The following is a 17,417-nucleotide window of genomic DNA, read 5'->3' as shown; positions in this document are numbered from 1 at the left end:
GACAGGACTGCCAAAAATGCCCACCGAGACCACAGTACAGGCAGCGACCCTCCCGACGCAAAGAGGCCCACTCCCCCTCGGAAAGGCGAGCAAACCCCAGCTGCATGGGCTCACAGCCAGACAAGCCATCCCCAGGAGGCGTAGGAGGAGAGGGAGGAACGGGTGGGACAGAAAACGTAGGCGCCAATCGGTTAGGAGGCCTCCGCAGACGCTCCTTAAGTGAAGACCTCTCCCTGAGCCTGGTGTCAATCAGGATTAGGAAGGAAATGAGTGCTTCAAGCTCCACAGGCAGTTCTTTGGCTGCAATCTCGTCCTTCAACGCATCTGAGAGACCATGAGAGAAAGCAGCCACCATAGCCTCATTGTTCCAACCCACCTCTGCTGCCAGGGTACGAAATTCTATGGCGTACTTGGCAACGGTTCGTGAACCCTGATGCATGGACATGAGCAGCTTAGCAGCAGAGGCGGAGCGAGCAGGCACATCAAATACCATACGGAAGGAGGCAACAAAACCAGCAAACTCGTGAATCACAGGGTTATTGTTCTCCCATAAGGGATTTGCCCAGGCCAAGGCCTTGTCTGAGAGCAGCAAGATTAGGAAGCCCACCTTTGACCTCTCAGTAGGAAAAGCGTGGGGTATCAATTTAAAATATATGCCCACTTGGTTAAGGAAACCCCGACACTGACTCGGTTCACCCCCAAAGCGCTGTGGAAGGGGGGCTGAACCAGTCATACCTCTGGGCACCGCAGGTGCGGAAGCAGTTGCGTGTAGTGTCAGGGAGCGAGGAGCCAGACACACAAGGAGGTGCAATTAAAGGTAGGTTTATTAATATAAAAATAAGAGAAGAGTCTATGCAAGTCCAACAGCAGAAATCGTAGCCAAAGCTGTGGTCAAGAGCCAGGAAGAATCGTCGCCAGAGCTGTGATCAGGAGCCAGGAAGAATCGTCGCCAGAGCCGGGATCAGGAGCCAGGAAGAATGGTCGCCAGAGCCGGGGTCAGAAGCCAGGAGGAGTCTTAGCCAAAGCCGAGTCGGTATCCAGGAAAGCAATGAGTAGCTAAACAGGAGCTTGCTGTTGTGCAACAGACAGGACACGAATGCAATGGACAGTATGCTGTTACACAGTTAATATTTATGTTAATGAACATGAGAATTCATATAGTTTATTCTTTGTACCATTTTCTATGGATATTTCTATAGTTAGTTATATGCTGCCATCCAGTGGCCTTATTTGGTAATACACTTTGTTTTTCATGTTGCCTCCCTGAGATCTATGACACAATTCCTTTGTATATGAAGCTCCTCCCTTCTTCTTGAGTTCAGCACTTCCTGTGTCATGGAGGCAGCTAACAGTCCACATGTAACTGGGACACATGTATTCTGCATAGTACGCTACAGAAAGTATCATCTTTTGACCGCATAATACTGGAAACCATTCATTCTGCTGTATCCTGTTGTCACATGTACAGAATAAAGCAACTTCTGGATGAACACAGTATTGGTGAGTTCAAGCTATCTGATAAGGATTGTCCACAGTGATTATATCTGCTTATACAGGCTAGGCAGAGAGGTCTCACAAGGGATAAATCGCTATCACAACAATCTGAGTCAGAATAGTCAAAAGATGCATAGAATCCTTACAGCCTGCTGTGTATATGTGTGTGCCTAATCTGCAATCAAGCTCAGTGCCATCCGCCATGTTGCAAAGCACATGGTCGCACAAGCTTACTGCACTTCATGTGAATGTTGAAAACTGTTTCTCTGCATTGAACTGTGTTACCCCACCTGTCTAAGCTGCTGTTCATCTTCTTAAAGAGACAGTACCAATTTTTGCAGAACAGTAAAAAATGTCTAGACGAGGCTCTGAACACTCCTTTATGGCCGAACCAACGCAGATACATCGTTCCTCTGAACCAGCAGACGTACAGGGAGCAGATTCTGCAGACATTCCCGAACAGAGCGTAAAACCCAAACGTACAATAAAACCAACACAGAAACTCAGGGAAAACTATGAAGCCACTAGAGATGAGTTCTCCAGTAATCTGTCAGACCTCTGGGACCGAACTTCACAATGCATGTCAGTTTTGTCACACTTTAGTGATCAACCAGCTGAATTAAGAGACTCTATAAATCGCCTATCTGCTGCGTATGAACGCTACCAGCGGCTGTCTGTAAAATACTCAGCTTTCTTGCAGGACTCTAATATAGAGGATTCTTCAGCAGAACTGACCAGGACTGATGAACTAAACCAGCAAAGGGATCTTGCAGTGCAAAATGCTAAGTTTAAAGCAGAACTCCGCATTACTCAACTGCAGGAGACCAGATCTCACAGATCCACCTCAACCAAGCACACTGCACTTTCTTCTAGATCCTCTCGCTCCAGAAGTTCGACGTTAAGCGATAAGCTAATAGAGGCCCGCGCTGATGCTGAATCAAAAAAGGCGCAAAGCTTTTTTACCAGAAAGGAAGCAGAGGTAGAAGCACGCAAGATAGCTCAACAAGCAGAGATGGAAACTAAAAGCAAAGCTCAGCAAGCAGAGATGGAAGCTAAAAGCAAAGCTCAGCAAGCAGAGATGGAAGCCAAAAGCAAAGCTCAACAAGCAGAGGCAGATTCCCAAATAAAGATTCTGCAGATGGAAGGGGAGGAAGCAGCTTCCCTAGCAAGGCTGAAAGTCCTTGAACAAGCAATGGGACAAAGTACTAATTCAGACTGCCTTATCCCAGCAGAACTGGAAGATCCAGTTGAACGCACCAGTGAATACGTATTAAAGCATAACATTTGCGAAGATACAGAGTCATCTCCTGTACCTCCTACTAACACTGTTCTGACTCTCAACACAGAGACCTCTCAGCTCCATATGTCTAAGCCTCTTCAAATCTACAACACAAGTACATCTATGCAGCAAACCACGTCAACTCCTGCCAACAACAAGGTGGCTTCCAGTGACAAGTCACAGCTCAAGCCACAGCCAGCACAAGCCTTAGAGACTACACCACAGTTAAACGCTCATGCAACATCATTTTACCCTTGTAAACCTCACCCTACATCACCAGAGAACTTTCACACCCAAGGGGTTCCACAAGTTACTTTGGCACCAAAGAGTGAGAGATCAGACTTGAATGACTTTGCCGGATATATGATTCGCCGTGAGCTCATTAACACCAGCCTCTCAAGGTTTGATGACTGTCCAGAGAGCTACAGGGCCTGGAGATCAACCTTCAAGGCTGCTATTGCTGATCTCAACCTTACTACTAAGGAAGAACTTGATTTGCTCATAAAGTGGCTGGGACCAGAATCTGCAGATCGTGTTAAAAGACTAAGAACAGTACATGTTGACCACCCAGACGCAGGTCTTGTTGCTGCATGGGCAAGACTTGAGCAAGCCTATGGTAGCTCTGAAGCTATAGAGAGCGCTCTATTCAAGAGACTGCAAAACTTCCCAAAAATAGGAAACAGAGACTATCGCAAGCTCCAAGATCTAAGTGACCTCCTCATGGAGCTAGAGTTGGCAAAGACAGACCCACATCTATCTGGACTAAGCTTCCTGGACACCGCTCATGGTGTCAACCCAGTGGTGTCTAAACTGCCATACGGCCTGCAAGAGAAATGGGCACAACAGGGCTCAAGGTACAAAAGAGACTATAACGTATCCTTTCCTCCATTCTCATACTTTTACAGGTTCATTAGTGATCAAGCCTGGACGAGAAACGATCCCAGCTTCAGCTTCAGTGAACCAAACTTGCCTGCTTCATCCTCATCTTCATCAAGGTATTATAACACAGCAGCTAAACGTAAAGACTGTACTAGGGCAATATCTGTTAAAAGGACAGACATCTCACCCTCCACAACCTCGCCTACTGACCAAGGCATTGTGGATGCCAGAGATAAAGACCCTAATCGTCAGTGTCCTATTCACAAGAAGCCTCACCCTCTTAAGAAATGTTGTGGGCTTAGGGCAAAGACTTTACAAGAGCGCAGGGAGATTCTCCAGAAACTTGGAATATGCTACAAGTGCTGTGCTTCTTATAACCACTTTGCTAAAGACTGTAAAGTTGTCATCAAGTGCACAGAATGCGGTAGCGAGGGACATGTTACAGCCATGCATCCTACTCCACTTCCAGGCAACCTGCAGCAGCTACCTACCTCAACCCCTGTCTCAAATTATGGTGGGGAGCAACAAAGTCATGCTCTAGCCAAAAGTAATGTTTCTTCTTCATGCACAGAAGTCTGTGGAGAGGGACTGGATCACAAATGCTGTGCCAAGATATGCCTAGTCAAGATATACCCCAAGGATCATCCTGAGGAAGCTGCTAGGATGTATGCCATAATAGATGAACAGAGCAACAGATCCCTGGTTAAGCCTAAATTCTTTGAGATCTTTGGCTTAGAAGGTCACGCCACACCATATACTCTCAGAACCTGTTCTGGTCGTGTAGAGACCTTTGGCAGAAGGGTCGATGGATTCATGGTCTCTCATATCAAGGATGGAGAAGGCATACCCCTCCCAACATTAGTTGAATGTGATCAGATACCAGACGAAAGAGGAGAGATTCCTACTCCAGAAGCTGCATATCATCATCCTCACTTAAGGCACCTTGCTGATGAGATTCCTGTGATGGACAAGAGTGCTGAAATCTTGGTCCTGCTAGGAAGAGACGTTCTCAGAGTACATAAAGTACGCGACCAATGCGATGGACCTCACGATGCCCCTTATGCACAAAGACTTGACCTAGGCTGGGTAATAGTGGGCGATGTATGCCTGGACAGAATGTCATCTGAGATCCACTCCTTCAAAACTTACATGTTGGGAAATGGACGTGCATCCCACTTCAAACAGTGCCCACACCATTATGAAGTAAAGGAGAAGCCTCTTGACATCATCCAAGTACCTGATGTTACTCCTGTTCTTTGTGACGACAACCTAGGTACCACAGTGTTTTGTACTACAAGTGATGACAACAAAATAGCCTTGTCAGTGGAAGATAGAGAGTTCATCAAAATAATGGACGAAGAATTCTTCCAGGATGAGTCTAACAGCTGGATCGCACCATTACCTCTTCGTGCTGCAAGGGCCACACTCCCAACCAATCGTGAACAGGCTCTATCCAGATTTAACTCACTTCAACGAACACTAAAGAACAGGCCTGAAATGAAGGAACATTTCATCGCTTTTATGAAAAGGATCTTTGACAATGATCACGCTGAACCAGCGCCACCACTTCAAAGACACGATGAGTGCTGGTACCTGCCTTTCTTTGGAGTGTATCATCCACGTAAGCCAAAACAAATCAGGGTAGTATTTGACTCCAGTGCCAAGCATCAAGGCGTATCCCTGAACGATGTTCTCACTGGCCCAAATCTAACCAACAACCTTGTAGGTATACTTATGAGATTTAGAAGAGAACCAGTTGCCATAACTGCTGATATTGAGCAAATGTTTCATTGCTTCATTGTACGTGAAGACCATAGGAACCTCCTAAGGTTTCTGTGGCACCGTAACAACAACATGAACAACGAGATCATTGAATACCGCATGAAGGTACATGTTTTTGGAAATAGTCCCTCACCCGCTGTTGCAACATATGGTTTAGGAAGGACTGCCCTTGATGGAGAAAAGGAGTATGGTGCGGATGCTCGACACTTCGTTGAGAGAGACTTTTATGTTGACGACGGACTTAAGTCTTTACCTACAGACGAAGAAGCCATAGACCTGCTCCAAAGGACACAAGGTATGCTTTCCGAGGCTAACCTCAGACTACATAAGATTGCCTCGAATAGTGTCGCTGTTATGAAAGCCTTTCAACCTGGCGATCATGCCACTGGGTTTAAAGATTTAAATCTTGGGATGGACATGCCACCTGTACAGAGAAGTCTGGGCCTACGGTGGGACTTATTAAAAGATACCTTCGGCTTTCAAGTCGGCTCTGCAGACAAACCATTTACCAAGCGTGGTGTTCTGTCGGTGGTGAACAGCTTATACGATCCATTGGGATTTGTGGCTCCCATCACCATACAAGGTAAAGCCTTACTTAGACAGTTCTCAGAGTCTATTAAAGGTTGGGATGCTCCGCTGCCTACAGACAAGCTTCCAAAGTGGGAGTCCTGGAAACAATCTCTACATGCCTTAGATGGAATCAGTATACCATGCTGTTACACCTCAGCTTCCCTTGCTACAAGTCAGGGAAAAGAGCTTCACATCTTCTCAGAAGCATCTGCCATAATCAATTCAAGACCACTTGTTCCAGTTTCTACAGATCCAGAGACCCCAACTATCCTTACCCCAGCTACTCTACTTACCCAGAAGCTTGGGTCCGTTCCTGTTCCACCTGGAAGCTTTAAAGCAGGAAATCTGTGCTATGACCAGTGGAAGCGAGTACAACACCTCTCCAACCGCTTCTGGAATCGTTGGAGAATGGAGTATATTTATGCTCTGCAAGGACGCAGAAAGTGGCAACGCCTGAACCCTAACATTGGAGTTGGAGATCTCGTTCTGCTGCAGGACCAGCAAGCTGAAAGAATTGAGTGGCCTATGGGACTTATTGTAAAGAGCATTCCTAGTGATGACGGCAAGGTACGCAAGGTGGAGGTGAAAGTTGCAAAACAAGGGACTGTAAAGACTTTCAGCAGACCTATCACGGAACTTGTTCTGCTCTTGCTCTTTGGAGAATGAACTTGCTTGCGTATGCTGCTGGATCCAACCTGTGACTTCAAGAAGGAAGTGTCTTGAACTTTAATTGATACAACTTGAAGCCTTAAGTTATAATTGTTGCACTATATGCATGTTCCCATTTTTATGTCTTTCAGGTCTTCAAGACATCAAGCAAATTGCACTGTTGTTTATTTGCAATTGTATAACTACCGTTATGGTTTAAATAGTGACATTTACAATGCCAGACGGGGAGTATGCTGTTACACAGTTAATATTTATGTTAATAAACATGAGAATTCATATAGTTTATTCTTTGTACCATTTTCTATGGATATTTCTATAGTTAGTTATATGCTGCCATCCAGTGGCCTTATTTGGTAATACACTTTGTTTTTCATGTTGCCTCCCTGAGATATATGACACAATTCCTTTGTATATGAAGCTCCTCCCTTCTTCTTGAGTTCAGCACTTCCTGTGTCATGGAGGCAGCTAACAGTCCACATGTAACTGAGACACATGTATTCTGCATAGTACGCTACAGAAAGTATCATCTTTTGACCGCATAATACTGGAAACCATTCATTCTGCTGTATCCTGTTGTCACATGTACAGAATAAAGCAACTTCTGGATGAACACAGTATTGGTGAATTCAAGCTATCTGATAAGGATTGTCCACAGTGAATATATCTGCTTATACAGGCTAGGCAGAGAGGTCTCACAAGGGATAAATCGCTATCACAACAATCTGAGTCAGAATAGATAGCCACAAACAGCAGACTTATATGTGATAAGCCGCCACCTCCTGGGGGAGGAGCCGCAGAGGGATGAAAGCATAAAGGATCCCACAATGCTTTGCAGACACCTAAGATGGATGCCAGCACATGGAGCATCACAAGGTCTGAGGAAAGGTAGGACCTTGACAGGATGTTCACATGCACTTTTAAACTTCGAATAATACATACTGCACTATTGCGTTGTATTGTTTTCTTCATATGTGAGACTTGCAACAAGGTCGCTACCACTGTAAAATCTTTCTGCAGGCCAAAAGAGAGGATGGTGAAACATGGAGGAGATTCAGCTCTTCAAGCCCCTGAGGATGTCCCATAGGACGAAACATGTAGGGTGGAGTCTTAACGGTGATGTCACTCCGCTGTATTCCATGCAGTGTCTTCTCATGTGAGTTACCGATCGTGTCTACGGATGTCCATATGCACTTTTAACCTCTTGGCGCTGGCTGCACTCAAATGTGCGGCCTCCTGGTATCTGGGCCTAGACGCACATTTGCGCCCAATTAAAAAAAACATATGTGCTGAGAGCGTGCGCCCTGTGTGCTCCCAGCATACATGTCCGGTACTCACGGAAAGTTCATGATCTTCTCTTTCGATCGGGACCTTTCCTGATCATGTGACCGCCGTGACGGCATGTCACGGCGGTCACATGACCCTAAACCCCGCTCCACCCTGCCTCCTGGCTTCTGAAACCCTTAAAGGGCCGGGAGGCGCTGGCGCCAAGGGGTTAAACTTTGAATAAAACATACTGCACTATTGCGTCGTATTGTTTTCTTCATATGTGAGACATGCAACGAGGTCGCTACCATTGTAAAATCTTTCTGCAGGTCAAAAGAGAGGATGGTGAAACATGGAGGAGATGCAGCTCTTCAAGCCCCTGAGGATGTCCCATAGGACGAAACATGTAGGGTGGAGTCTTAACGGTGACGTCACTCCGCTGTATTCCATGCAGTGTCTTCTCATGTGAGTTACCGATCGTGTCTACGGATGTCCATATGCACGTTTAACCTCTTGGCGCCGGCCGCACGCAAATGTGGGGCCTCCTGGTTTCTGGGCCTAGACGCACATTTGCGTGCAATTAAAAAAAACATATGTGCTGAGAGCGCGCACCCTGTGTGCTCCCAGCATACATGTCCGGTACTCACGGAAAGTTCATGATCTTCTCTTTCGATCGGGACCTTTCTTGATCATGTGACCGCCGTGACGGCATATCACGGCGGTCACATGACCCTAAACCCCGCTCCACCCTGCCTCCTGGCTTCTGAAACCCTTAAAGGGCCGGGAGGCGCTGGCGCCAAGGGGTTAAACTTTGAATAAAACATACTGCACTATTGCGTCGTATTGTTTTCTTCATATGTGAGACATGCAACGAGGTCGCTACCATTGTAAAATCTTTCTGCAGGTCAAAAGAGAGGATGGTGAAACATGGAGGAGATTCAGCTCTTCAAGCCCCTGAGGATGTCCCATAGGACGAAACATGTAGGGTGGAGTCTTAACGGTGACGTCACTCCGCTGTATTCCATGCAGTGTCTTCTCATGTGAGTTACCGATCGTGTCTACGGATGTCCATATGCACTTTTAACCTCTTGGCGCCGGCCGCACGCAAATGTGCGGCCTCCTGGTTTCTGGGCCTAGACGCACATTTGCGTGCAATTAAAAAAAACATATGTGCTGAGAGCGCGCACCCTGTGTGCTCCCAGCATACATGTCCGGTACTCACGGAAAGGTCTCGATCTTCTCTTTCGATCAGGACCTTTCCTAATCATGTGACAGCCGTGACGGCATGTCACAGCGGTCACATGACCCTAAACTCGCCAAGCCTCCTGGCTTCTGAAACCCTTAAAGGGCCGGGAATAAAACATACTGCACTATTGCGTCGAATTGTTTTCTTCATATGTGAGACTTGCAACGAGGTTGCTACCACTGTAAAATCTTTCTGCAGGCCAAAAGAGAGGATGGAGAAACATGGAGGAGATTCAGCGCTTCAGGTCCCTGAGGACGTCCCATAGGACAAAACATGTAAGGTGGAGTCTTAACGCTGACGTCACACCGCTCTATTCCATGCAGTGTCTTCTCGCGTGAGTTACTGATCGCGTCTACGGATGTTCATATGCACTTTTAAAGCTTTAATAAAACATACTGCACTATTGCCTTCTCTTGCTTGCTTTATAAGTGAGACTTACAGCACGGTTGCTGCCATTATGCAATCCTGCAGGCTAAAAGAGAGGATGGAGAGGCAGGGCAGAAAATCAGAGCTAGAGGCCCCTAAGGACATCTTACTGGATGAAACGCGTAGGGCGGAGTATTAGCACTGATGTTACACCGCTGTATCAGGGTCTGTGTAGAGGCTTATTATGTGAGCTAACAATAAGGTCTACGGATGTTCATATGCTCTTCTAAAGCTTTAATAAAACATACTGCACTATTGCTTTCTCTTGCTTGAGTGAGCAGAAAATCAGAGCTAGAGGCCCCTAAGGATGTCTTATTGGATGAAACGTGTAGGGCGGAGTATTAGCACTGATGTTACGCCGCTGTATCAGGTTCTGTGTAGCAACTTCTTATGTGAGTTAACAATAAGGTCTACGAATGTTCATATGCATTTTTAATAAAACATACAGCACTGTGGCCTTGTCTTGTTCACCCCATATGTGAGACTTGCAACCATTGTGCAATCCTTCTGCAGACCAAAAGAGAGGATGGAGAAACATAGAGGAGATTCAGCACTAGAGGCCCCTGAGGACTTCTACTGGACAAAATATGTAGAGATGGGTCTTAGCATTGACATCACACCGCTGTAGTGGTTTCTGTGAAGCGACTTTTCATGTGAGTTATTGATTATGTCTATGGATGTTTGTATGCGCTTTTAAAGTTTTAATACGGCATAATGCACTATGGCCTTGTCTTGTTTGCCCTGTATGTGAGACTTGCAGCATAGTTGCTGCCATTACGCAATCCTTCTGCAGGCTAAAGGAAAGGATGGAGAAACATAGCAGAAATCCAGAGCTAGAGGGCCCTAGGGATGTCCTATTGGACGACATGCGTAGGGTGGAGTCTTAGTGCACTTCTCATTTGAGTTACTGGTAAGGTCTGTGGATGTTTGTAAGAACTTTCAAATTTTGTGAGACTTGCAGCGCGGTTTGCCATTATGCAATCCTTTTGCAGGCTAAAGGAAAGGATAGAGAAACATAGCAGAAATCCAGAGCTAGAGGGCCCTAGGGATGTCCTATTGGACGACACGCATAGGGTGGAGTCTTAATGCACTTCTCATGTGAGTTACTAAGGTCTATGGATGTTTGTAAGCACTTTCAAATTTTGTGAGACTTGCAGCGTGGTTTGCCATTAGGAAAGGATGGAGAAACATAGCAGAAACCCAGAGCTAGAGGTGGTGGATGACACAGGCCCGGGAGAGTTTCTGCACTGTTGTTTCTACACAGTTTAGAGACTTTTTGGATCACTTTCTTTGTCTTTCAAGGACTTATTTGCACTGTTTGTTTTGCAGCACTTTTTTTGTATACTGTATATGCCATTTAATATGTTATTCACTGCTGTACATTCATATGCCATTTCTGTGTATGAAATATTGGGATTTTTTTTAGATTACCCGATTCCTTATGCACAGGTCTGGTGGATGCTTGATTAGATTCATGTTTCCATATTTATGTTTTAGGCACTGCAATACACATTTTATAGATTATTTTAGGATTTGTTTATCAATTCTTTCTTGCTGGCTGCCCATTAGCACTGCCGGCGCTGACTTTTCTTTCATTAAGTGAAAAATTTACCTTTATAACATGACGTTATATTGAGGAATGGAGATGGACCTTTTATATGGTGTTCAGTATCTCCTCCTCATTTGTTGGGAACATGATGTTATATTGAGGAACGGAGATGGACCTTTCATATGGTGTCCGGTATCTCCTCCTCATTTGTTGGGAACATGACGTTATATTGAGGAACGGAGATGGACCTTTCATATGGTGTACAGTATCTTCTCCTCATTTGTTGGGAACATGACGTTATATTGAGGAACGGAGATGGACCTTTCATATGGTGTCCGGTATCTCCTCCTCATTTGTTGGGAACATGACGTTATATTGAGGAATGGAGATGGACCTTCCATATGGTGTCCGGTATCTCCTCCTCATTTGTTGGGAACATGATGTTATATTGAGGAATGGAGATGGACCTTTCATATGGTGTCCAGTATGTCTTCCTCATTTGTTGGGAACATGACGTTATATTGAGGAACAGAGATGGACCTTTCATATGGTGTACAGTATCTTCTCCTCATTTGTTGGGAACATGACGTTATATTGAGAAACGGAGATGGACCTTTCATATGGTGTCCAGTATCTCCTCATTTGTTGGGAACATGACGTTATATTGAGGAATGGAGATGGACCTTTCATATGGTGTCCACTATCTCCTCCTCATTTGTTGGGAACATGACGTTATATTGAGGAATGGAGATGGACCTTCCATATGGTGTCCAGTATCTCCTCCTCATTTGTTGGGAACATGACGTTATATTGAGGAATGGAGATGGACCCTTCATATGGTGTCCAGTATCTCCTCCTCATTTGTTGAGAACATTATGGTATATTGCAGAATGAAAATGGTGTACACTATGTGGGGAACACTGGGTAGTGTGAGCGTATAATATTTGTAAAAAGAATCATTATAGAATGCTGATCTGGGGAATTATTTGTCTTTGGTATAAAGAAGAAATTCTTTTAACCTAATGAATTATGAATAAACTGCATGTGGCTTTTCTGCCCTTCTCTGGGTCAACTGTCGCTTTGGATTTCTTTTTAACTCAATGGACATATGGTATAGTTCAATCCATGTAACAATTTAAAAACATGCTTTATACTTAGAGAAGTAGAATCTAAATGTAGTGTTTATTACTTACTTGTGTCCATATGTAGAGAAGATTCCTCCTGCTTATTTTCCATTTTCACCTCCCCCTCCTCCAAAGGCTGATCTCCACTCACCAACATCTCTACTTCCTCTTTAACCTCAACTTTGATGTCTTTCCGTTCTTCATTCTAAATTTCAGAGATGATAAAATATAGCATCTGGAAACACTGCTGCCAAGAGATTACATAGAAGAATGTCCTCTCATGGAATTATTTTTGAGTTCTTTATGCCCGGTCCTATCTACCTGATCATTCTCTGAATAGTTCTGATGTTCTTGTGTAACATTCTGGAAATACAGAAAACCTCTCTGTTCCATAGACTGCTGATCTCCACTCACCAACATCTCGTTTTCTTCCTCTTTAACCTCAACTTTGATGTATTTCAATTCTTTGCCCTAAACCCCAAAGATGATAGAATACATTTATAAAAAGGAACAAGAGATTACATAGAATAACATCATCTCATTGCTTTGAATACATTTTAGGTCTCCATGCTCAGTCCCACCTACCTGATGATGGTGAGGGACGTTGTAATCTTCCTGTGTGGAATCCCGCGAATACAGACAGGGACATCTCTCTGGTGGGTTCCAATTAATGGATCCATCTGTAGGAAACACACACTGATTGAATCCATTGTTTCTATGTGTTTATCAGATGATGGGGGATCTAGGTGGACCCTCCGTACTGCTCTCTCCTTTCCAATAAAGTCTCCTCTTACCCGGTGATGTGAGGGGCGGCTGATTGTCCATCATGACGTCCTTGTAGAAATCCTTGTGTCCTTCTAAATACTCCCACTCCTCCATGGAGAAATAGACAGTGACACCCTGACACCTTATAGGAACCTGACGCACACAACGATACAGTCACCATCCAGACACATCCTTTGTCTGTTACTGGAGAATATCCCAGAATTCCGGGCACTGCTCACCTCTCCCATAAAAATCTCAATGATCTTCTTGGCACTGGTTATCTCTGTTGCTAGGCAGTGAGGTGGAGGCACTGTGATAGGTGATGATCTGTAAAGACAGCTACTGGGTGTTAAACGTTATCTGGACTGTACTGGAATGAATGATGTCTACACAGAGTTCCTCCAAAGTTGACTCCTCAGACTGCTTCTCATAACATTTTGAAGGCCTTGTTACTCTTTCTGAAAGAAATCCAGAGATTCCTCTTTAATATTTATGATGTATCCGGTCTATAAACCAGAGGCTCTGGATGGACGGTTGGATAAATAGTTCTATATTTAGGATGTATCGGGTCTATAAACCAGAGGCTCTGGATGGACGGTTGGATAAATGGTTCTATATTTAGGACGTATCGGGTCTATAAACCAGAGGCTCTGGATGGACGGTTGGATAAATGGTTCTATATTTAGGACGTATCCGGTCTATAAACCAGAGGCTCTGGATGGACGGTTGGATAAATGGTTCTATATTTAGGACGTATCCGGTCCATAAACCAGAGGCTCTGGATGGACGGTTGGATAAATAATTCTATATTTAGGAGGTATCCGGTCCATAAACCAGAGGCTCTGGATGGACGGTTGGATAAATGGATCTATATTTAGGACGTATCCGGTCCATAAACCAGAGGGTCTGGATGGACAGTTGGATAAATGGCTCTATATTTAGGACGTATCCGGTCCATAAACCAGAGGCTCTGGATGGACGGTTGGATAAATGGCTCTATATTTAGGACGTATCCGGTCCATAAACCAGAGGCTCTGGATGGACGGTTGGATAAATGGTTCTATATTTAGGACGTATCCGGTCTATAAACCAGAGGCTCTGGATGGACGGTTGGATAAATAGCTCTATATTTAGGACGTATCCGGTCTATAAACCAGAGGCTCTGGATGGACAGTTGGATAAATGGCTCTATATTTAGGATTTATCCGGTCTATAAACCATAAAAGACGGCACAGTGATGATGGAGGAAGAGGATGGACATGACGATGGAAGATGAGGATTGGCATGACTATGGAGGAAGAAGACGGACATGACAGGGGGGTTACTGGATGTAAATAGAAAATAATATCTTATTACCTCTGCTGCCAGTTCCAGCAATGTCTCCTCTCTACTTCAATGTCTCTTTTTCCAGGAACTCCTTATTTATATTCCTACATCACTTCCTGTGTTTGCTAAGTGAGATCACCTCCTTGTGTTGAATACAAATATTGCAGTCTCATTTAGGTTTCATCATTGTCCCCAGTACCTCGTCCTCCATTCCTGTATTAAGTTCCTTCCATGATTATCATTATTATTATTATTATACAGTATTTATGTCACGAACAGTTTGCTCAGCGCTTTACAATATAACGGGAGACAATACAGCAACAATATAGTTCAATACAAGAGGGTTAGGAGGGCCTGATCCTGGGATTTTACAATCTTAGATTACACATGCAGATTATAGCTCAGATAAAATCCAGAAAATAATTAAAAAAAAATGAAAACATTTTTTGCTTATGTTTTAATATTTATAGATGTAAAATTAAATAAATGAAAACCAAAGTTAAAAAAATGAAATACAATTTACTGGCCTCAATTCCAACATTTTTAATACCTGTAGAGGGATCTTTATTTTAGCCATGTGACTGAAAGTTTCAAATCTCATTGGACCCAAATGAAAATAACTGTCAATTTTTGTTTTTTTTTTAAAAAAAGATTCATATCCTGGTGTGCTAGCCTTGTGAACTGAGCCCATTGCATTGTGTGTAATAGATGTAGTGGCAGCTGTGAGATACTCCACCAGCTGTGTGTCTTTGGGGCCCATCCCCCCGGTGTGCTGTTAAACAGAGAGCAGGAGCAGGCTCCATGTGTGACTTTTGCCCCCCGATGCTGCACGGAGATCAAAGATTTTGTGTGCTGTCAATACAGATTGGGTTGGGTGATCACATTCTGGTGAATACTGGTTGGTGCTTGGACCCCTGACCTCAGGTGAGCCTGTGTCATCTGCCAGGAGGACCTGTTTCTGTACTTATCCAGCCGATAGGTTTGGCGCCTCTCTACTGCTATAGCTACTGGTCTCCAAGCCTGACCCCTGACATTTCCACCTTTTCACTATATAGAGAGAATTTGGTGTCAGTCAGGGGGTCTCATCCATGCGTTGGGTCCGTTTTCATACAGAAGAAACTGCATTTAGGTTTTCTCCAAGATTGGTCAAACCCTAGTCTGGGTCCTGGAGCTTGGAGGCTTTGTAAAGACTTGGGAGGAATGGCGCCTTCAATCATGGTGTAGCAAACTTGCTCATCAGCGTTGGAGCGAAGTTCTCCTTTTTCCTTTTTTTTTCTTTTTATTCAAGATATTTCTCATTCCTCAGCCTCATTCCCTACCCCCCTGCAGTCCTGAGAGGCAAACGTTATCTCCTGACAGATGGTGTGGGTCAGCCCAGGTTAAACATCCCTAGTCTGGTGCCAGCTGTCTGTGTAAGTGTAACCTTTTTCACCCAACATAAAACAGATAATGCAGGACTTGAAGTTAATTGAACATTCCTCAAGTCAGGCTTTTCCCCGATGTTTCATGTCATGGATTATGACAGATGTGGGTTCTAACTCAGAGTTCTCCTGACCTATCCCAACACAGGCTAGCGAGAGCAACCCCCCCCCCTTTCAGAGGGACTTTTAAAAAAGGGACAGGCTGCAAGCCTGGAAGTTTAAGTTTTACACAGATCTTCCAGCTAACATCGAAGGAGGAGATAAAGAATCGTCCCGCTCTGCAACTTGGATCTGCAAACCCAGGCTAAGGGCAAGTAACTTAACCCTGTAATTTCCTTCCTAATTATCTCATTGCTGTGTCTTTATATACATATATATATATATATTTTTGTGACATCTCTTTGTAAATATTTTATTGCACCTGTTTGACTCTTTTAGTAATAAATCTTTCTTTCTGAACGTGTTAAACTGTTTTTAAGCGCTTACCTGCAATTCACGAATTCCTGCCTTTTGAAGAGACGCTACTGTGTTTGTTTACTCCCTGCCCAATTGACCATATTGGACAGGTGACTTTTCAATCAATATAGTGTATTTCTGACAGAGTCCGTCTTCTCTGTACATTTCAAGACGGTGGTGGCAGTGTGAAGGGTTAGTGGCGTAATTAACCTGACCCAGTAACAAGCGCATTCAGGCTGCAGGCACCGATTGTAGCCCATTAGCTGGACAATCGCTGTGCAGGGTGCAGCTGGGTGGGGCCTTGTTACGCGCGTCACATCGCGGTTTTAGATCGGCCGGTCCTTCGGTCACGAGTTTGGTGAGAAGGTCTGAGGTCTGACGCCGTGGGCGTGACGTATTACTGTTAGTCGTGGTCGTGCGATTGTCGCATGTTGGTGGCGGCGACTATGGATCTGTGACACATGGGGCCACATTTTGCCAGCAAAGAGCACAAGTGTGCCTACGCTAGAACCCTTTGTGTTTGTGAAACTGTTAAAAGTGGGCAAAGAAAGCACTAAAAAGAAAGACCTGGCAAGTGAATGAGACCTCGGAAGTGCAACCATGAAGCATTAGGCAGAACTGGAGGCCTCCAATGAGAAGTAAGCGCTGGTCATAAATAAAAATAGTGTAGCGCTAAATAAATACTAACATGAGCATCCAAAATCAAACTCAAATATATAAATAATTGGATAAATACATAATACCATGTTAACATACAGTATATGTGTCAATATAAAGTGAAATGGTGCACACACAACGATAAATATATATAGAAAGATTCCCCCAACTTAGGGGATCAAACTAAGTTAACAATATAATCCGTAAAGGATAAAGGTGCATGTGTACACAAAACACACTCAGTGAAAAATATATATATATATATATATAAATGTCTACTAAATAAAAGTCCACACGCTGCACAAACAATGTTGAATAGTGCTCCACACCAATAACTCGCGTGTAAATAAACGTGAATCGAGTGCCAAACAACTCGTGAATCCAAGAACAGCCAAAGTGCCCCCTCACCTCCTTGCAGTTACCACAAGGGCCAGCTCGCTTTAGGGTAAGACACGCTTTCCCAGGAATAGCCTCATCACCATCAGATGGACCCTCCTGGATATCCCAGAGA

The 17,417-nt window shown here is 44.3% G+C and overlaps 1 protein-coding gene across 1 annotated transcript in view; it reads right to left on the bottom strand.

Moving 5' to 3' along the window:
- Window positions 1–17,417, bottom strand: part of LOC149453233 (uncharacterized) — a 95,090-nt gene that overhangs the window by 19,040 nt on the left and 58,633 nt on the right. The window contains exons 2-5 of the mRNA XM_089688258.1: window positions 13,076–13,199; window positions 12,867–12,961; window positions 12,603–12,752; window positions 12,351–12,486 (exon numbers count right to left, since the gene is read on the bottom strand). Coding sequence (XP_089544384.1) covers window positions 12,351–12,486; window positions 12,603–12,752; window positions 12,867–12,961; window positions 13,076–13,199 — 505 coding nt within the window. The remainder of the gene's footprint in view (window positions 1–12,350; window positions 12,487–12,602; window positions 12,753–12,866; window positions 12,962–13,075; window positions 13,200–17,417) is intronic.

The sequence above is a fragment of the Staurois parvus genome, unplaced genomic scaffold (genome assembly GCF_062004578.1).
Source record: "Staurois parvus isolate SC_StPar_1 unplaced genomic scaffold, SC_StPar_1.0 ptg000449l, whole genome shotgun sequence".
NCBI lineage: Eukaryota > Metazoa > Chordata > Amphibia > Anura > Ranidae > Staurois > Staurois parvus.
Note: the sequence above shows the minus strand (reverse complement) of the source record. Positions and strands in the feature narration are given on the sequence as shown.